Source organism: Protopterus annectens, chromosome 5.part0, assembly GCF_019279795.1.
Source record: "Protopterus annectens isolate FY-2018-M chromosome 5.part0, PAN1.0, whole genome shotgun sequence".
Classification (NCBI taxonomy): domain Eukaryota; kingdom Metazoa; phylum Chordata; order Ceratodontiformes; family Protopteridae; genus Protopterus; species Protopterus annectens.
Genome location: NC_056735.1, coordinates 1,378,671,285 through 1,378,694,355, shown reverse-complemented (window position 1 = coordinate 1,378,694,355; position 23,071 = coordinate 1,378,671,285). Strand labels below are relative to the sequence as shown.

The following is a 23,071-nucleotide window of genomic DNA, read 5'->3' as shown; positions in this document are numbered from 1 at the left end:
CTAATTATAGCCATTGGAGAGCTGTACCAGCTTGGAGAAATCATTTTTGCTTCTGCTGCAGTATGACACATCTAATTTATTCCAGAAATATTTGATAAGTGTTCTGGCACTCTGTGTAGCTACCCAATCTGGTGCCACTTCTCAACTCTAAGTGAGGACCAAACAAAAAAGGTTTTACTTTGAAAACTGTAGCAAACTCCTTGCTACAAATATAGAAAGCAGCTTGCTGGGGCTGAGTACCACCCATAGAGCACTTCAGCTCTGACTACAAATGCAGTACTGGCTCTTTACCACATGTGGACTGCTGAAACAATTTAGCCCTGACCGCTAATGCAGGATCTGCATTTATTTCTGAATACCAGTACTGCATTGCCTCCTCCTCCCCAAGTGGTATCTGCTGATCATACCCCCTGACATCTTGTGCTGTGATTGGCTGCTTCCTTCACCCCACCTAGCTACTCCTCTGGCTTATTAATTTTTGAAATTGATGTTGCTCACAGTCATGTTAAGAAATGTTTAAACAGAGGAAAAATTGCCCATACCTTCCACACAGTTAGTTGTGCCGTTTGTACTCCCACTTTAAATATTAATTTCTAAAGTCATTGCTGCATGAGTAGATTGATTTTCTCTTTCAGCAGTCTTAATGAGGAGGAAGATTTTGTCACTGCTGCATGGCCTTATTTTATGAAATGGCACTTCTTGCAGATGTGTATTATCAGATAGTTGACCATTATTCAGAATAACTGTTTTTAGCAAACCACCATCACTTCAGAAGTCTGGAATCATTAAGGATTTGGTATCATGGGTCTCCTTGCATTGCAGTGTCCAGGTCCTGTATCCTTATTAAATCTGTTAGGACTGATGGCAGTGGTTGTATAACCAGATGTCCTTCAAGAATGCAACTGCAGTCATAACATATGGGTTGTCCTGCCTCAGGCAGCCCTCGGTCGGCCGGATTCCAAAGTCTGGGTCCGGCGTCGGCTGGTGTCGCCTCCTCGCCGATGTCAGAACGGCTGGAGTATAAAGGCATCGGCCGACGCCATCTTCTTCAGTCTTTCTTGCCACGCGGTGCCCGAAGCAGAAGCAGTTCGCAAGTGCCGGTCGATCAGCTCCTGTATTTTCAGTACCGAAGTCATTAAAAGCTAAGTACCCCATTGGGGAACATTTTTTCTTGCCTCAGCCAATGTCAGAACAAACTGAGAAAGTTAATAATTGTTTGTCTTGTGGTAAACAAATACCTCATAAGGACTTCCATTCTTACTGCCTTCCTTGCCTGGGCCCAGACCACGACGTCTCGGCCTGTGCTGCCTGTGCTTGCTTTAATAAGCGCACCCTCAGGCGCCGGGCAGAATTTGCCGAAGACTTTTTCGGCGAATCTTTCGCGTATATCATGCCATTGGATCAAACGACAACTCAATCTACCAAAAAACGAAAGGACCAGGACCGACATCCTCGGCCTGTGTCCTCCACCGATGCAACTCCTAAACCCTCCGCTAGTGCTTCGGTCCCTTCGGAAGCGGTAATTTAACCGCTCCAGGCCGACGACACAGTGTTAACACGTCCTTCGGTCTCGGAGACCTCTCCGGTGCCGGTTGTTGATTTTCCTCCGGAAACCGAGGTTCTGGACCTACCCGGCACCATTCCTGTAGACAAGGTTACTCCTGCACGTAGGGCTGCTAGGCCTCCTGTATCCATGTCCATCAAGGCCTTTGCATGTGCTAAGGCTGCCAGCCAGGCCAAGGCCCATCCTAAACCTGCTGCCCAGGCCCCTTCTTCTGATAAACAGATCATGTCTCTTGCTGCAGATCTTATTTCTCTTATCAGGGGGTCTCAGCCTCACCCAGACAGAGGTTCTCAGCCACCTGCAGAGAAAAGGCCCAGAACTGAGCAGGCTGACAACCTCTCTTCAGATGAAGCCTCTGGGGATTCTGAGCATTCAGACACCCAAGAGGATTCCTTCCAGGCCTATGAGGATTCTGATGCTGAGGAATCAATTCCCTCTGCCTCTCCTCCAGAGGATTTCTCGTTTGGTGAAGTCCTGCACTCTATGAGGGAGCATTTTAAATGGCAGGGACAGGAATTCTCTGATTCCAGGAAAAGGCTACGTACCTTCCTTAAGCTTCCCCAGCACAGACCTTTAGCTATTCCTCCAGTTATGGATGTTTTGGATGATGTTTTCTCCGACTCCAGTGCTAACCCTGATTCTCCCCCTGCTCCTGTCAAGCCAGACAGATATTATAGGGTCCCTGACACTCACAAACATCTCTTTAAGGCCCACTCTGTGGATCTAGAAACTATTTCACAGGGCCCCAAAGGAGTGGCTACTTCCACTGCCAAAAATCCACTGCCAGCGGATAGGGAAGCTAGGTCCCTGGAGAGATGGGGTAAAAAAGTTTATACCTCTACCACCCTAGCCATGAGGTCACTTAACTGCCTTTTTCATATGTTTCAGTACCAGGATTTTTTACTGGATGATTTACAGAAAAAGCTAGCCTCTCCTGAGCCTATTGATAGAAAGGCATTGCAGGATATAATACATAACACTCAGCAGGTTAACAATCATTTTCTTCAGTGTGGTTATGATGCATTGGAAGCTTCACGTAGGGCAGCTATGACTGGGGCTGTGATACGTAGACATGCTTGGTTAAAAGATCAGCCACTGCCAGACCATGTTAAAGTAAAGTTACTTGATGCACCTCTGGAAAAACAGAAGCTTTTTGGTGCTAATGTGCAAGATGTGTTGAAGTCCATTGAGGAAAAAGCTAAGTCAGTACAGACAGTCAAGGATTTCCTCCAGGTTCAGCCACCCAGATTCAGCAGAAACTGGCCTTCAAAGAATTGGTCCTTCCCAGATTCTGACAAGTTTCAAAGGGGCAAAAGCAGGTGTGCCCGAGGTAGAGGGCAATACCAAGGCTCCTACAGGGGCCGCCAATGGCAACCTCCAAATCAAAGAAGTGGCGCAGCCAGCCCAGCTGCACCACAAGGACAATCACAATGACTTGACTTTCACACTGCCTACAAAGGCTCAAAGAGAAGCACCTTTGGGCGGAAAATTATCCTTATTGTCAAAAAACTGGCATATCTTAACCAAGGACAACTGGATTCTGAATTTAATAGACAAGGGTTACAGATTCCACTTCCATACTTTACCAATAAGACAAAGCATGCCAAACCTGCCACATCATCAAAGGGCAGAGGCACTCATTCAAGTTTCAAAGCTGTTAAGTATAAAAGCAATAGAAAAGGTTCCTCCTCAGGAACAAGGCCAGGGATTTTATTCAAGACTGTTCCTTGTTCCAAGAAAAGAAGACAAATGGAGGCCTATACTGGACTTGTCTATTCTAAATACTTTTCTCATTGTGCCAAAGTTCAAAATGCTGATGTTGCAGCAACTCCTTCCCATGCTGGGCAAGGGGTCTTGGCTGGTCACTCTGGACCTCAAGGAGGCATACCTGCATGTCCCAATCAGACAAAGCTGCAGAAGATACCTCAGATTTCTTGCAGGGACAGAGCATTATCAATTCTCAGCATTGCCTTTTGGCTTATCTACTGCACCCAGAGTGTTCACGAAATGCCTGGCATCAGTAGTGGCACACTGCAGACTACAGGGGATTCAAATATACCCCTACCTGGACGACTGCCTCATACAAGCAGACAACAAACAAACCTTAATAGCAACTTGGACTATGTCATTCAATTACTGCAGGCCTTGGGATACACAGTCAACATTCAGAAATCAAGACTACTGCCATCCCAACAGATTATTTTCCTAGGAGCCAAACTGGACACAGAAACACAAATGGCCTACCTCACAGAGGAAAAACAACAGCAGTTACCAGAGTACTTCAAAAGCCTAGCAAAGCTCTCCCAGCTGACTGCAAGGAAGATCCTGCAGGCCCTGGGGTTCATGGCATCTTGCATTCTTCTGATACCTTTGGCAAGACTTCATATGAGAAAGCTGCAATGGTATTTAAAAAGCTTATGGTCCCAACACAGCCAAAGCCTAGAGAACGTAATCCCACTCATTCCATGTCTGCAAAAAGAATTTTTGTGGTGGGCTCAAGCAAGTCAGTTAAACAAAAGCATGTCTTTCAACAGACCTCAAGCAGGCCAAATGATTACAACAAACGCCTCAGATCATGGATGGGGGGCGCACATGGAGGGCAGATGCATTCAAGGTCAATGGTCACCAAGGGAAAGACATCTGCACATAAACCAAAAAGAGATGTTGGCAGTGATACATGCAATCGAGACTTTCGAAAACTCTCTACAACAAGGACATTTGCTAATAAGGACAGACAACATCACTGTCATGTGGTATATAAACAAGCAGGGAGGCACTCATTCTTATCCCCTCTGCAGACTAACAATGATTCTCTGGGAAAAATCCCTGAGTCTGAAGATACATTTGCAATCCCAGTTTGTGCCGGGCAAGGAAAATGTACTGGCGGACAAGCTGAGCAGAAATTTCTTGGATCCACACGAATGGATGCTGCATCCTCATATTTTCTCACAAATAACAAAGACATGGGGAAGACCGGACATAGATCTCTTTGCTTCTCACATGAATCATCACCTGGAAAAGTTCTGTACAAGGACCCACCATCCTCTAGCCTGGAAAACGGATGCTCTCTCCTTCAGCTGGAATTCCCTAAAAATGTATGCATTCCCTCCTCTACCACTGCTGACCAAGGTGATACTGAAGATCAAAGCAGATCAACCAACAGGCATTTTGATAGCTCCAGACTGGCCAAGGCAACACTGGTACCCATTGCTGTTGAGCATAACTTGGACAAAACCGTGGCCTCTGCCCCTATGGCCTCTGCTTCTAACACAACACAATTACAGGACTGTACATCAAAACCTGAAAACATTACATCTGACAGCCTGGAAGTTACCATAATTCCTTCCGCTATCTCTCTTTCCAAAACAGTTCAAGAGATCTTACTGGAAGCACGTAGACCTTCCACCAGAAAAACCTATTCAGCCAAATGGAAGATATTCAGCATCTGGAATGCCAACAGGGGTCAGGATACAACAGTACTGGGTTTACCTCAGATATTGGAATACTTGGCAGAAATGTTTCATACTGGGCTCTCATATTCTTCCATAAAGATTCACGCCTCCGCAATCTCAGCAAAATACAATTGTGATCCACCAGTGTTTTCACATCCTTTGCTAAGACAGTTCCTAAGAGGGATAAAGAATATCAAACCTCCAAGAAAACAGCCAGCACCTGCATGGGACCTCAATTTCGTTTTGGAAAAATTAACTCTTCCTCCCTTTGAGCCAGCAGCAACTGCAGAAATGCAATTTCTATCATGGAAAACAGTTTTTCTATTGGTAGTCACATCAGCAAGAAGAGTCTCGGAGATACAGGCACTCATGGCAGTACCTCCTTTCCTCATTTTTCATCAGGACAGAGTCTCTCTAAGAACCAATCCTTCATTCATGCCAAAAGTAATTTCCATGGTGTCTCTAAATCAAGCTATTCACCTGCCTACTTTCTTTCCCAATCCTCAAAACAGGGGGGAAAAACTGCTGCATACTTTGGACATACACAGGCAACTTCGCTGCTACTTGGACAGAACTAAGGCCACCAGAAAGTCTGACCAACTGTTTGTAGCCTATGCTGCTGGAGTACAAGGAAAAGCAATCTCCAAACAAACAATTTCAATGGATTGGACACTGCATCAGATTCTGCTATTCTTTCCATGGTAAAGGTGTGCCAGCCAATATTAGGCCACATTCCACCAGAGCTATAGCCACATCCACAGCTTTCCTAAGAGGAGTGGCTACAAAGGACATTCTAGAGGCTGCTACATGGAGCTCCGTGCATACATTTACCAAGCACTACAACCTGCCTTTATACTCCAGATCCCGAGCAGGCTTTGCTTCGGCAGTCCTGCAGGGCATTTTAGCTACACCATCCCTTTCTTAGTGCCATCCACCCCCAGCTTGGCTATGGTATTCAACCCATATGTTATGACTGCAGTTGCATTCTTGAAGGACATAGTACAGTTTTGTACCTACCATGAATGTAGATGTCCGATAGATATGCAACTGCAGTTGGATTTTCCCACCCTCCTTCCCCTCTGGTATTTTCTTTATGGGTCCACTACCCCTATTCCTATTAGCTGGGGGTATCTCCTATGGTGTATCTGTTTATTACTGTTGTGCATGTCTGGAATTGTTCATCCATTCACCAAATTTAGCCTTCCTAGGAGGGCACCTGGCATCTGGGGCAAGAAACACTGAAGAAGATGGCGTCGGCCGATGCCTTTATACTCCAGCCATTCCGACGTCGGAGAGGAGGCGACACCAGCTGACGCCGGACCCAGACTTTGGAATCCGGCCGACCGAGGGCTGCCTGAGGCAGGACAACCCATATGTTATGACTGCAGTTGCATATCTATCGGACATCTACATTTATGGTAGGTACAAAACTGTACTTTCCCTTTGATCATGTCTCCATGCAGACCATTGAGTAAGATGATCAATTAGCAGTGCCTTTGGTGCCAATATTCTGTTTTTGGCGTACTGCTGTTTTTTGATCCTGTCTGTCTTTCCTTTAGGCTGTTGTTTTCAACTTGCTAGAGAAACTGGAATGTCTCTTATTTTCAGATTTCTTGTAACATTCTCTGATGTTGGATGCTTCACTGGAAGCCTATGGAGCAAGTCTATGGAACTCAACGGAGGGGCTTTTCCATACAAATCTTCTAGATCTGAGACTGAACTACAGGCTCTGGAGCATCTTCTCCACTGAAAAGGTCAGGAAGTCGGGGATAAAGGGTTTCAGACTAACTAAAGGAATACTCTTGCACTTTTCCAAGGAATTGCTATAAATATGAAACTGGGCCATTCAGCAGTGCACCTTCTTGGCGGTATCCCACATTCTAAGGGAATTCAGAAGGTATCCCACATTCTAAGGGAATTCAGTATTTCAGCAGACTTCCTGGAGTGCAGACAGTTACTAGAACTCAGCCTTCCTCTTTAAAGTGTCTAGATAAGCTTCCGTTAATGTGGTACTCTAAAGATCCAGCTGTTTGCTGACAGGCACACAGAATGCAGGCTTTGGTCCAGCAGGGCAAGAGGGACAGAATGTTCATTACATTTTTGGTAAACTGGGAGGGGCTGTACAACTATGTATCGCCCACTTCCACTTGATCCTTTGTCTAATGGTAAAGGTGTAGTCAGAAAGGCAATGGCACTTTTATTGCCTTTTGGTGAAATCAGAGGGTCTGATTCAAACCCCAGCATGCCTTAGTTTTTCCAAATTACCCACAATCATTGCTTGCAGAATCAGTACTTGGAAAGAAGCCTTTACTTGAGGACTTCATTAATCCAGCAGCCTCATTTCACAGAGGAGAATGCAAAGGTCCTCAAGCCCATTACGCTCTTGTGGTGGCTGTTTATTGGGGAAAGTAGGAAAAAGTTTCTTTGTTTAGTTTACAAAGCTGCCTTTGCTGTTTCAGCCAGTTTCATTTTCATTTCTGACCATGGCAGCCTGAATTTAGAATGTAACTAAGGATATCCAAAATGCTGACAAGGGAAGTGAATATTTGACCATGTAACAATGAATTTTCGTTTCTTAGAGCAGTGGTTGCGCTAGATGATCAGTGCAGAAGATATTGGGGGGGGGGATACGGGGCGGTGTATGTGTGCATAGAACAAACTTTTGTTCTACACTGTGATATATAGAGGTATGCTGCAGAGTGATGACCGTTTGAATGTTGGTCCCACCAACTATGCACATATATGAGCTTTATTACAGATGCACACTTTTACACCATATCTTCGTGGCATTCTGCACGTAGTGCAAGAGTAGAAATGCTAGCTATGATCTTGTGGAGAAGCTGCACTCCAAGGAAAACAATCATTCTGTACTTAGTGAACTTAAATTACTGGAATGGGGGAAGTGATTTGCAATAAGTTTGGCCTGAAATTTGACATAAACAAATATACTTTTTTGATGCTTGTGTTTGTTGGAGGAAATATTGGTAGTGAGGTGGTTCATTTTGATTAACTGTAGATGTGAATTGAATTCAGCATAAATTCTATGACATTTCCATACCTATTTTAAATGCGTAATTGTCAGCATCTTGGTACAGAGAAATGAAATCATGACTGAGATCTAGGCACTGGCAGAGCCAGTGGGGGGGAGGGAGTATAAAAGTGAGCAGTTGATGCCAGCTTACCTAGCGTGAGGGGAGGGAGGCAGCTAAGTTCAATACTGAACTGACATTCAGTGTAAATTGATTGTATTGCAGATACTTCACTAAATGCTGAAATGATATCCTGCAAAAGATGATTCTACTGAGATTACTCTAGCAGAAGTTGTGCCATGTCAAAGGAGTATGCAGCATTATATTGTGCTTACAGAGAAGTACATTGATTAGCATGAGAAGATGTGCAATGGAAATTTCACTGATTGTACATACAAAAGCAACGGTAAGGATAAGTGGCCTGTGTGAGAGGAAACAAGATTGACACCTGCATTATTATATAATGATCTTTCTGAAGTAAGACTATGACTTGATGGATAAAAGCATTTGTGTGTAGGTATATCTAATAAACAGAGCAGAGTACAGTTTCTGGAATACTTAAGACTCCTGCATGTTAAGGATTGATACAAGCATTTTGCAACATTATTTACTGTGAACGTGTCATGCATACCTCTCAATTGTCCAGATTTTCACAGAATGTCCAGATTTTTGGCTCATATTTTTGGTCTGTTCCTCATAAAAATTGTGGTTTTCTGGCAAATCACTGGGATGATCTGAGGATTGACATCACTAAATAATGACATACATTTGAGCTTCAGACTTCATATCCTTTAGAAAATGTATGTTAAAACAAACCCTGTTACTCCAGCAAGTTTCTAAGTTTATGAGTAATGTTTAAAATATGTTCCTGTTTTTGAGGCTTTATCCCCCTTTTTGTCAAGCTTTGTCCAGATTTCTTGCACTAAGAGGTTGAGAGGTATTCAGATGACATGAATATGGCACACCACGCAGAGAGTTCTGTCTGATGTCATTGTAATGCATAGGTGACTAATTAACTAAACCATGCAGGGCAGGAAATGTGATACTGTGGCTTACTGAGAGAGGGAAAATGGGAGGAGTAAATTGTTAAGGAACTGAAGCACACAAATGCATTACCACATAATAAAGTCTGCTGTCTCAGCAACGAGTTGATATTTGCGGATGCCTTTTTCATAGAATGTGTAACATCAGTAGGAAAAATATTTGTAAGAGGCACTGCAGAACACAGTAAGTGATACTAGTGCGGAGGCCTCTCAGAATTAGCACTGGTTCTCTGTTCTTCCTTCTAAGTGAATAGAACTGAGATATGACTTTCCAGCCATGGGCGTTATAATCTCAACAACTGTGCCATCATAGTGCACTATGGGGAAGGTTTAACTTTAGAAAAAGCAAACTCTGATCAGGATGTCTGCCCTAAGAAGGGCACTGTGGGTTACAAACACAAGAACATTAGTACTGGAAGGAGCCATTTATAATGGCAGTTGGACAGGAAATAAGCGCATGTCAACTGTGGGAAGATAAATCTGTCACGCATGTTGCAGTCATTTAAAATTTATCCACAAATACAAAAATAGCTGGGAACTAATACCTATAATAACGGTACATTGTTAAATTCTCCTGCTTCACTGGTTTTACAGATGTATTACTTCTTGAGAATAAATTGTTGGTTGAAGGAAATTAATTATTTAGAAGTCTGAAAAGCAAGTGCACTAACTAATAGGTAAACATTTGAATGACTTACTAACCATGTGTGATGCTTGCTTGTTTTCAGGTACAAAAACGCTCAGTGGTAGTATAGCAACAATGGACATGTGTGTCAGACATTTTCTTGGGGCAGCAGGTAAGCACAAAACTGGCTAGTCATGTTTTTGCAATGTAGTATGAACTGTTAAGTGTTGTTATATTGATAATTCTGAGCCTGGGTTTAAAGATTGACTCAAATTTAAAATTTGCAGAAGTCTGCTTTAATGAGTTCATAGGCCACTTGAAGATGATCTGGGAGATCATCTGTTCCCCTCATTGTGAGGAAAAGAATTCTAGATTAGGGAATTAACAAAAGCTTGCTAGGAACATAAGATACTAGGCAAGCAATCACAAGGCCATAAGATGCAATCCATATACACCTTTAAATAGACACACTTAAAAGTTGTTGCCGCCCTTTTTAAGCATATAATGCTGTTCTCCTTCCAAACCAGACATGGCCATGCATATGATAACCTTGGGGTAAATTTGTGTCTACCCTATCCCGTCACTGAGACTAGTTTAAAGATAAACTTTGTTTGACCTGTAGTGATATCTTACATCATAGGCTAGGAATATATCAAGTTAGAACCTATTCTTCGTGCAAGTCTTGTTTATTTGGTGGTGTTTGTCTTCCTGATAGCATAAAAGTTGCACTTAGAGATACTAGAAACATGTCACCTGGGCATTATGTGCAGGTAGAAAACTCAGTGGATAGCCTTGCCGCATCCTTTGAAGCACAGTATAAATTGAAAAGCACAATCTGAAGTTGGGTTGCCAACAAACATGAAACAAGTGAGTGGCTGCAAAATGATCTGTCACAGTCTTTGCAGCTTCTCTTCTGTAAGCCTGAGATACAGGACTGCAGTAATTTCTGTTTTAGAGCTATCACTATTGTTGCATTGGAAACCACTGAATGAACATGGGGAATTTCATGTTTAATCTTGGTACTATTCCTGTTGTTGTAGTAAATGGACCTCTCCAGTATAGGGACATACTCTGACATTTAAAGGCTCTTTAGGAGAGGAAGAAATATAGGCATAGAAATGAAAAGCAAGGAACAAGTGTAGAAACAACCAACATGACCCAAGTAGTCTGTTTTATAATTTAGGATAAGCTATCCACATACAGATGTCTGTTTTGAATTGTCTAAATTCTTTATGACAGTTATCCATGTAGTTTAAAAATGTTTAGATCAGAGTTTATTTTGCTGTGAAACACATTTTAATTAATTAATTAATTAATTAATTAATTAATTAATTAATTAATTAATTAATTAGGCAAGAGACCCAAATTCTCCTTTTACTAGCTGCAACCTGCTGCTATACAAAGAAGCAAATGTAATGGTATCCCAGCAACACAGTTTAGAAAGGAGTTTCATTCATATTTCACTACTACTATGGATTAGCCAAACAGTAATTTAGGCAGTGCCTCAGCAGTACTTTACATGTGCAGTGGTTTTCCTAATAGAAAGTTGATATTCACCAAAGACTGATTCTAGACATGAGTAATAGGTCTAACACTGAACTTATGTAAGGTAGAAGAATCCCTGACGTGTAGTACAATTTTTTTTTAATTTGTTAACTAGGTAAACCCATTGGGAACAATAGTCTACATCTACTGATCCTAGAAGCACTATCTGGTTAAGTGATCTGTTCTCTCACCCATTTTATAAAGGGGAATTGAGAAGATCACACCCATAGACGCTTGTAGCTTTAACTTTTTGAGCTAAACTGCTAGACAGAGCTCTATAGCTTAAGGGGCCAGAAAGAAAAAGGACTGATGTAACACCAAGTTGAATGTACTCCATAAGGGAGGACCTGTTGTTGACCCCAGGAACTGTAGACCCATCAGCCTGATGGATCTCATCTGCAAAACAACAGACTGTATTATAACTGACCTTCCAAACTGTGTCTTAAAAACCTCATTAAATTTGATCCACAGCAGTTTGGCTTTATTAAGGAACGATCATACCTTATGAATTTCATTAACTTCCTCAAGAGGTTTACATAGGCTGTCAACAGTAGTCAGCTATGCCCACAGAGTAATTTGACCTGGCCAAGGTATTTGACACCATACCTCATGGTGGCATTGTAAATAAACTTAGTATTTTTAAACTAGATCCCTGCATAGTAATATGGATAGCAAACTGGCTAAAAGACAGACGCCATAGAGTGGGTGTCGGTGATGTCTCATCAGAAAGTATGAAGTTAACCAGTGATGTCCCCCAAGGTTCAGTGTTGGCAGATCTTTTTGCCATTTGCTTTTCTGATCTCCAGAGTGGAAACCAAGACCCCTGACTAAGTTTCCAGACTACTGCAGAGTTGGAGCTGTTTTCAATTCCCTCTCCCTTCAGCAAGAACTTACACAAATAACTGGTGTACTGAAAATTAGATTAAATTAAAAAAGTACAATATTGTCACATTTGGTAGATAACCACTCCTCTCAGCATACAGCATAGACAGCACCCTACTTCAAAAATTGAAAATGTTGTTCGGGACCTTGGTTTATAGTCTGAAAATTCTCTGTTTTTTTATCATTGTTTGCCAATATTAATTAGAAAATCTTTGCACATAGCACATCTGGTTACCTAGGAAGTATTATCCAGATCTAAAAAGATCATTGTTCCCTTGTATTCAGCATTAGTGAACCAGTTGTCCCAAATCTAGTGCATCTTCAGAAGTCTAATAGTTCTACAAATAAGAACCAGGGTTCTAAATCCTCACTAGCCGATAAAATGCTGTCATCACACAGTGCCTCCCCCATCTCTGGAACTGAATGCCCCTACAAATTAAGCAGTGTGATGCACTTTTATCCTTCAGATGGGACCAAGATGATTGAATGGGTAGCCAGAAATTTACCACAGCCTTCACTGGGTAAGCCGTCCCAGAAAAAAGGGATATGGCCTAAAGGTGGACAATGGCATGGGATAGATGTTCACAAGGCTTCGTTTGACCTGAAAATTCTTTCAATTAATCTAAGTGTAACTAAAGGGACATTTTGAAGCAAAAAAGTTTAAGGTTTAGCCTTTAACAGAGATTAGTGGGGTGGATAGTACTTCATCTGTAGAGTGCTGTGGGTCATTGCAGAAGTCGTTAGGGCTTCCCCATGGGTAATCTGAAGCACATTTCTTTTTTTAATATAGCATTTATGTTCCACCCTCAAGGACTGTACCATAAAATGAAAGATGGCTGTTTGAGAAAAACCCTCTAGAAATCAACAGTAGGTCACAAATCGAAACACCTTTGGCTAGGGTTTTTCCAACTTCAAGTATTAGTATATGTGAGACTTCTTGTAGCAAGTACCTGAGGTATAGGGAAGATGGGGGTCTGTCTTGCCACCAATATATTTATTTGTCTGCTGCAATAAGATTATTTTCTTAAAGGGATGTTACAAGCCAGGGATACTCAACATGTGAGATGTTTTAAGTAATGCCAAGCAGCATAGCTTGTGTCTTATTGAAATTTAGAGCAAGACCCAAAGTGTTAAACCAGGCATGTATTTTACTCCGATAGTTAGATAAGGATGTGCTATCAGCATTCGATGAGTCATCTGATACCAATATTCCATGTTGTCTCCATAAAAAATAGTAGGTATTCCAGAAAGAGAAGATTAACAAAACAGTTGTGTTTAGTGAAAAAGAGTGATAATGTACTAATCATAGGAGTTCACTGGTGAAAAAGAGTGATAATGTACTAATCATAGGAGTTCACTGGTGAAAAAGAGTGGTAATGTACTGATCATAGGAGTTCACTGTTTCCTTTGCTTATAACTGGGTGGAGTCATCTTTTACTTTGACTCCAAAAGAATGATTTGACAGGTTTTGAAGTGGAGGAATCTGTTGGGAGTCTGCTTCTAATGTTGTGTTCCATTAAATTTGTCCTTATTCATTTCAGAAGAAAATTTCTCTAAGAGACAGGGTGACTTTTAAGATATTATAGCTTTTTTTTAAACCATATCTATCATAGTGGCAGAGATAAGTTGAAAACTGAAATGAAATGAAATGATGCCCCCCTTTTCAGAGCCTGGGAGAGTGGTGACATCAGATGACAATGTGGTAAAAGCTTAACTGATTTGTTTTGTCATGCTTGGGGCAAAAGGGTAGCTGTAGCAGGCTTCCAAAGAGATGGAAGTACCAAGAATTAGAGACAGATTGATGACATGCTGGAGAGCGAGAGAAATGAAGGTGTCAGTGTTTAAAGATTGTGGGTGTTAATCTGTCTGATCCAACTGAACCTTAACTTAGATGCTTCTTAAGTCAACAATTTGCCCTGAATGGTGACAGAATGGAAGGAAAATCCTGGAGGCAGTATTTCTGATTTTTTTTGTGTGGAGTAGTTAAGATATCTTCTTAGGTGGACAGTAAACAGCTTTGCTGTAGGCTTGTCATCTGAGATGCATTGGCTTTTGTGCATTGTGATAGTTCATTTGGTTGGTAGCATCCTGTTAGATTGTAAAAGCTTATTCCAGAAGACTCCCCCCCCCCCCCCGAGTTGTCAAAGATCCTTAGATACATATGTTTCAGCATGGGTTTGTGTTTAGTTTAAGACTTTGAAAGTGTCCTGTGCTGACTTAGATTTTACTACTGAAGAGAATATTCTTCATCTGACAACTAGAAATAAAACTTCAGTTTGTCATGATTTAGTTATTGGATCAGAGTGTTCCCAGTCTAAATCTTTTCAACACTGGAACAGCAGACACTATACACAAATAAATACTAATTATTTCTCACTGTGTTAAAACATGTTAGAAGGCAACTGCATTATATTAATTACATAAATCTTACCATTTCCTCTTTAACTGGACTAAAATTAATTCACTTAACTATACTGCTGGAAACATGTCCTTCTTAGTTCATAAAATGTAACACTGTCTTTGCGCATTGTTTTTATAACAGTTTGTTATTCACACCATTAAACCACAAGAAAAATGCATTGTTGGAAATATTAAAAATACCTGAGTCACTAAAAATGTTGTCTTAGTAGAAATTATTTCTGCTCCAACATGGAATTATTGTTACTCTAAAGGTATTTCATTTAAGAAGTGCTTAAGACAACCATGCAGTGTCTTACAGTATTAATCTTTTAAGGTACTAGGAGTTTTTATCTGAAGATAATTGTATGTTTGATGATGACATGCTATACTTTGGTGATTTTGATTCTGAGTTTGATAACAGTATTATCAACCTTTCTGTTGGATTTTTTTATTGGCCTAGACACTAGAAAGCACAATTTTGTTAACCAAAGATCTAATACTTCTTTAAAACTTTTTCACTTTATTGCTTGGAGCTTAACAATTAAAACACATTGAACTTGCTTGTTTTCTAGAGCATGAAAATGTTGACATTGCTATAATTACAGAGGTTTGGATTTCAGAAGATCTTTTCTTCTGGGTGTAACAAAATGGAGCGTCTGTGGAAGACAAAGATTTGAGGGGGGAGTACTAGTACTGCTATCTGATCAAATAACATATAATATTGTTTTCATTAATTCTTATTTGAAGTCTGTAGTTGTTGATATCTGGGGACAGTTAACTTCAGAAACAATCAGACTTAGCTGTTTATATAGGCAACTATCTGTGGGCAATACCAAGCATCAGAATTTCATTTTAGTTGCTGGAGCTTTTTGTACAACAAAAGGACCTGATTTTAATTGGTGATTGTATTTACCCAGGGATGAATTGGACATCTTGTTTTTCAAATTTAAGATGCAAACAAGACTTTGTTGATTTTATTATATTTCATAACTTGACTCAATTCATGTAACTACTAGGGACAATAATATTCTTTATTTAGTTCATACTAACGGTGAACACATTTTTCAAGGTACATGTTGATCTCTTTTTGGATAATTCATACCATAACTTGTCAAAGTCCCCTTTGATTACTATTTCATGTTACTAAAAGGTATTATTTCAGATGTAGATTTCACTGTTCTATATGATTGCATTAATGGAATCCCTTGATTCACTAATTTATTGATGCAGAAGGATGGTGGTTACTCAGTGTTAGAGGACATTTTACAACACTGTATGGAGAACACTTCTTATTCTTCCTATTACAGAAAATGCAGCAAGACACCAAACTATGTAAATTTATACAAGAAGAAGAAATGGGTTTACACAAAATACAAAAACAGCCCATCTACAAAAAAAGAATACGGATAATTAATTAAACAAGAAATTTTCTGAATTTTAATCTGCGAAGACTTGGCTGGTTGGAACTGCCAAATCTCCTCAAACTTAGCCAACTCGCCGAAGCTTATAAAATAATCAACCATCCTGATAGAACTCCCTCACTGTGCAAAATTCTCACTCCATATTCTAACCTCAACAGTCTCCGATCATCAAACAGCATCCAGATCCTAACCATTAAAGCAAAAAACTCAGGTGGGGATGCCCTTTACGCCAATTCCATTGGCAAGCAGTGGAACTCCCTGTCAAACAACCTTAGACTTACTACTTCGCTCAATCATTTCAAAGCTAACCTTAAAGAATATCTCTCCGCACAATGGACATGCCCATGTCGTGAACCTGACTAACTACATATCTCATAACTTCTAGTTCCACTTCCCTAGCCCATTTCCCTAATTGCAGATCTCTAAAATTTCTCTTTCCTTTTAGTAATAAGGAAAATCTCTGATTTCAGTCTATTTTCCAGTATCTGTAACGAAATCAATGTTTTGTGTATAATTTCCTGTCTGTCCTTTTGACTTATATAACATCTATGTAAATTTTCATTCCTGCATATGTAAGCTATATTCTCTTGTTGTAACAATACTTTGAATCTTGCAATTTAATTATGTACTTCTATTGTGTATTGGAGCTTTTCTCCTCGGGCCTCTACTGAAAACGGATATGTATCCAGCTAGACCAGCCCGGTTAACAAATGTAAAATAAATAAATAAATAAATAAGACAGAAAAAAAACACTTTTGAAGTTAAAATATCATCCTCCATTTCAAACGAGTAACAGTTTCCAAATATGTTAATCATTCTTCAAAGAAATCTAATTTAGTTACCCTTATATCTGCTATGGGTACACTACTTGCCAATCCTAAAGAGATGTTTGGTGAATTTAAACTCTACTGTTCAGGTACTGCATCTGTTGACTGTGGTAGTTCACACACACAACCTATTCATAACTTCCAGTATCTAATTATCTGCAAGAACTTTACCTGAAGTCTTAGATAACACAGGAAGTAAAACATCTGTGAGACCAGGTCATGTTCCTGCAGTATTAGTCAATAGTGTATTGGAGATAAACCTGTTTTCTACCAAACATTTAATATAATGTTAAGATAATGTGTTGTTTCACCTTTATTTAAACAATGGATTATCTCACCAATATTTAACAAGGGTAATAAACTGTCAAATAGACTTATCAGTCTCTATCCAGTTAGGCACATGCTATGAAAAATGTATTACTCCAACCAATCTCAAACCCTTTATACTACAATGGTTTGACTGATTTATGTTAATACTGGTTTAGTCAGGGAAGATCAACTTTGACAAACTTAGTCAAATTCTAACACCAAATCACCTTCGCTTTTGACTGAGGCTTACCTGTTGGTGGTGCTTTCATACATCTTGTTAAAGCTTTCAACTCCCTTTCTCATAAGTTTATCAATGACATACTATGATCTTATAATTATAACTCCAACCTAATCAGTTAGGTAAACAGCTGTCTTACTGACAGAACACAATGCGTCTCAGTACTGGGCTTCTTTTCTGGTTTCTTATCAGTAAAGTCAGGGGTTCCTCGAGGCTCAGTTTTTGACCATATCTTTTCAATCAAGTTCTATCAACATGCCCTACAGATAGACACTGGTGAATTTCCAGATTGGCAGATGACTGCAGAATAGTTTAAATAACAATGCAGAAGGTTTCTTAACAATCAATGAGTTTGTGTGTGCGTTTTGTAACTGGGCAGTAAGGGCAGGCTTAAGATTTAGCCTTAACAAATGCCAAACAAGATATATTACTCGATGGGGAAACTCTACTTGAATCTTGTCTATAATGACCTGGGTACTCTAATTACTGTTAACTCATCCTTTACCTGTCATGTTAACTGTATTTGAAACAAGGTTCTTAAATCATGGGATAAATCTTAAAATCAATATCTCCCCAAGATCAAAATAATATATTATTTTTATATAAATTATATATCACACCCATTTTTGGAATGTAACAATGGTTTCTGCATGTACTGTAGGGGAAACTTAAAGAAACTGGAATCAGTGCAGTATGAATATACTAAAAAATTCTGTCTGTGAGATATTCAAGCTATAGTGATAGCTACAAGGAATTTAAATTATTTTTTATCCAGTACTGTTATATGAGGGGTAAAGCATTAGCTGCACATAATGTTTATAATGATGAGTTCCTAAAATCACATGGACATACTAACATAAACTTTAGTATACCATATTGTCATAAGATCATAAGAACATGCAGAGCAAATACATAACTGTGATTTCCAGGATTTGGAATAAACTACCTGTCAGTTTTAGACTAGTACCCAACCATTTATTCCTTTAAGACCAAACTTGATGCTTGGATGGGGAATGACGTATATATACATATATATGTGTGTGTGTGTATGTATATCTATATATATATATATATATATATATATATATATATATATATATCTAGATGAATCTACTTCAGTAGCTCGAACATATTACAAGTTCGAACCACATATGGCCGAGACCATACGTTCGAACTTGTAATAGTTCGAACACTGAAGTAAAAAAAGAAAAAAATAGCAACAAAAAAATTAAATGTCTGTAGCAGGGGGGCTAAGCCCCCCTGCACCCCCACACCCCCTTACTTAAATATACCAACTCTGAGATCGCATTACATTGCGGAAAAGGGTAATCTTCCCGTACTGCACTTTACAGAGATCTACATTCAGTCCGATCGAACATTTACAAGTTCAAACACATGGTCTCGGCCATATGAGGTTTGAACTTGTTATATGTTCGATCTACTGAAGGGGACCCATATAGATATATATAGATGTATATAGATATGTATGGATATATATCACTTTTGATGAATCAGTGTTCCTCAACAACCTTCAGGTTTGAACACTGATAGAAGAAATTGTAGGAAACTATGAGATGTTCTGGCTTTTATTACCACTCTTACCTCAGAGGAGGGCAATAATGTGGTATTTTGAATAGTGTGTCTAGTTGAAACAGAAAGATGGTTATTTTGAAGAAGAAGGGCTGAGTTAAGTGGGTATTCAACAGTTGTATTGAATTTTTCCTTGAGATGTTGTACATGACCAGTCAGTGTTGGAAAGGTCTATGAGCAGTAAGAATTCATGTTTGTGTTTAAAGTACCACTAAGTGGCTGTTCCAGCTGAAAGCAGATCAGTTGCCTTCATTTAAGAATTCTGTCCAAAGCCTCTTACTCCGGCTTACCATCCAGGTAGTTGAGATACTAGTAACCAGGCAAGTGATTGCACAGGTCACTTATGTAAATTATTTAAATGTAACACAAGTGCACTGGTCATTGGGGCAGCACAAGTAGTGAAAACATGGGCAGTAGCAGTATGCTATAAATTGTATTTTCACATTAGTTGAGCGGGACTGTATATAGGGTCACAAGTTTGAAAAACATATTCACCCTGTCAGATTAAAGCATCTCCATGCACATTTGTACTGCCTAAAAAATACATACGCAGGAAGTCCTAATCCCAAAAGGTTGTACTCATTAAACAGTCACAGAGTAGAATTACAAACAGAAAATGAAGATGAATAGGTAGAAAAAGGATGTAACTGTAGTGAAATACATTCCTCAAGCTGTACGCAGTCCTGTGCCTCTGAAAGCTGTACTGTTCCAGTAGATACAGTATTTTTTGTCAATACTTCAGTAGACCCCCAGGTTAAAATGTTCCTGCTAGAGGCGACACAGTCCATACACTACAGTTTCTACCAAAAGTATAAAGGGGACATTATTTCATTGGTCACTTTTTCAGCGCCAGAAGTATCAAAACATTTTTATGTATGTGCACCATTATTTTGTGATCCTCGCTTTCAAAATTGTTGTGCTTCCAGAAGTAAAATTAGAGTAGTATTACTACTGGAATACATCTGATACCTGAAGAAGTCTGAAAGCTTGGACCATGACTGCAGATTCGTAATATAACTCAAGTTGTTAAAGCTATTGCCAAGACTTTGAAGTTTGGGTGAAGGACTGAGTCTGCTGCCTCCCATTTCCAAGTCTGCCAAATTACCCTCATTCTGTCTGAGTCACTTGCTACATGATCAGCATCTCTCTATTGTAAAGGATCATAATTAGTCAATTCCACACCATCCATTGTAGATTGCCATGCAGGCAATAAATACTGAAACTAGCATTTCCTCAGTCCTAGATGAGATACACATCTGGGTATCCCTATCATAACATTGGATTCCGGGCTTGTGGCTCTGAGCAGTGCCCATAGAGGTAGTTTTTCTCCAGATGTGATCTTTTCAGCAGTAGTGGACATGTTCCAATTGATAACACATGCATCCCCACTGGTAACATGTGCATGTTTTTATTTCCAGATTTGGCAAGTACATCTCTGAACATAATGAGCACATTACCAAATGTATGTCATTATCCTGACAGTAGTAGGTGCATCTCCAAAGGCATGTACACCTTCAGAGACACTGGCTACATTCCCAAAGGAATTATGAACATACCAAAAGTCAGCACATGTACGTAATGAAATGCCCATGCTGTTTTAAGCTGTTTGGTAGGAAATATAGTCACAGAGGATTCTTTCATCTTCACTGTTAGTTACGTTCTTCTTCTTCTTTTGTTCTCACATGGAAGAAGTAATTTCCTTCTCTATTTCTGTCCTGTAGGCTGACAGATAAGTATAAATTAGAAGTTATGTACCTACCATAACGTTCCATGTTAGTTGTCTTCTCTCGCCTTCTTTCTTGCTGGATGGGTTCGGAGCCGATCCTCGGCTCCGACTCGGCACTTGCTTTAGCTCGAGAACTCATTTTACCAGCTCGAGGCAACCCTATATCCCATGATGCAAGGCGGAACTACCTCAGATCTCGTTTGGCAGCTAACTGACCCTGCTAAAGACTATCCTAACATAATTAGGAACCATGGTTCCTAAAAGAAGTCCTCATAACAATGCTCCAGAGGAAGCAATCTAATAGGAACTCTCCAAGATCTGTCCAGGCCAGGGGGAAGGAGGGAGGGACGCAAGAAAGAAGGCGAGAGAAGACAACTAACATGGAACGTTATGGTAGGTACATAACTTCTAAATGTTAAGTTGTCAATCTCGCCTTCATTCTTGCTGGATGGGACCGCGTCCCTAGCACCTGTATCCCGGGTGGCTCAATGGAACAGACTCTTGAGAACTGTGGAACCAAAACTGGCCCTATCTCTGGAGGCCAAATCCAACTTGTAATGAGACACAAAGGTATGAGGCGTAGCCCAAGTAGCTGCTGCACAAATAGTGTCAATGGGAAGTCTATCCTGAAAGGCTACCGAAGTGGATAGACTCCTGGTCGAATGTGCTTTTGGCTTAGAAGATAGTTGTTTGCGCCTTAGAGAGTACACATAGGAAATGGTGGAAGTCAACCATCTAGATAAGGTCACTTTAGAAACTGGAAGACCTAACCTGTTTTCTGCATAGGAGACAAACAATTGGTCTGATTTTCTAATTTGTTTAGTCCTATGCAAGTAGTACCTGAGCTGACGATGAACATCCAAAAAATGCAGCTTCTGTTCAGCTCTGTCAGAATAGTTAGGAAAGAAAACTGGTAGATCAATAGATTGGTTAATATTGGTTTGAGATACAACCTTGGGAAGAAAGGAAGGGTTAGTTCTAAGCGAAACCCTATCCTTATTTAAAACCAGATAAGGAGAACGAATACAGAGGGCCTGAATCTCAGAAACTCTTCTTGCAGAAGTAACAGCCAGCAAAAATATAGTTTTCCACGTCAATAACTTTAAAGAACACGTAGCAGACGGTTCGAAAGGAGGTAGAATTAGGGATGCCAACATTAAGTTTAGATCCCATTGCGGAGGAGGATGTTTCACAGGCGGTTTTAGGAGAAAAACTCCTTTTAAAAAGGCCTTGCATAACCTATGAGACATGATGTTATTGTCATGCAAGCCAACATGATACTTGGAAATAGCAGCCAGTTGAACTTTGACTGTAGATGACGAAGATCCTGAATGAAAAACCTCCGCCAGGAAATCCAAAACAGAATGTACAGGAGCTGTAAAAGGATCAATATTTCTGGCGTTTGCCCAAATCGAAAAACGTCGCCACTTGCTAGCATAAATAGTTCTAGTGGATGACTTTAAAGAAGACACTAAAATGTCTCTGACTGAGTCAGAAATCATTGGTAGCCTGGCTAGGGAAGGAAGTGGAGCAACCAAGCAGTGAGGTTGAGAGAATGAATGGCCCGGTGCTGCTGACCCGACTGGTGGATCAAAAGATCCGGAACTGGGTCCAGATGCCAGGGCTGCACCAGAAGATGATGATGTAGAGACGGAAACCAAATTTGTCGAGGCCAATATGGAGCAATGAGGATCAATTTGGCTCTCAAAACGGTGGCTTTCTGAATGACTTGTGGAATCAATGGAAAGGGAGGAAAAGCATAAAGAAGTCCCGAGGCCAATCCTGGGTTAGAGAGTCTCTCAATGGTTGGCCTGGAAGGGGAAAAAGTGTGAAGTAATCTGGGCACTTGCTGTTTTGAGGGGTAGCGAAAAGATCGCAACAAGGGGTGCCCCACTTCAGAAAAATCTGATCCACTACAGATTGATTGAGAGACCACTCGTGAGGCATCAGAATAGATCTGCTTAGCCTGTCCGCCAATAGGTTGGACCTGCCGGGGATGTGCGTTGCTATCAGAAACCGTTGAGAAGAGATCGCCCATTGCCAAAGTCTGAGAGCTTCTCGACATAAGGGATAGGACCTGGTTCCGCCCTGTTTGTTGATGTACCAGACCACGGACATGTTGTCCGTCTGTACTGCAATAGTCCCCGTGGGAAGAAAGTCGTCGAGGGCTTGCAACGTCAAAAGCACGGCTCTCATCTCCAGGACATTTATGTGCAGGTAGTATTCTATGGGTTGCCACGTCCCGTGGACCATCCTGCCCTGATAATGCCCCCCCCACCCGATCAGGGAGGCATCCGTGGTGACTGTGGCAACTGGAGGAGGGGGAACAAAGGGTCGGCCCTGATGAAGAAGAGGGGAAGATATCCACCATCGTAGATGAGCCCTGCACGACTGTGTTACCAAGATTTCGTGTCTCATGG

At 40.5% G+C, this 23,071-nt stretch overlaps 1 protein-coding gene across 5 annotated transcripts in view; it reads left to right on the top strand.

The window, feature by feature from the left end:
- Nucleotides 1–23,071, top strand: part of AMDHD2 (amidohydrolase domain containing 2) — a 493,489-nt gene that overhangs the window by 354,217 nt on the left and 116,201 nt on the right. For 4 of the 5 annotated variants that reach the window (XM_044071199.1, XM_044071196.1, XM_044071195.1 and 1 more), the window contains exon 10: nucleotides 9,817–9,885. The exons of the other annotated variant lie outside the window; for it this stretch is intronic. In XM_044071199.1, coding sequence (XP_043927134.1) covers nucleotides 9,817–9,885 — 69 coding nt within the window. The remainder of the gene's footprint in view (nucleotides 1–9,816; nucleotides 9,886–23,071) is intronic. 5 annotated transcript variants of the gene reach the window in all.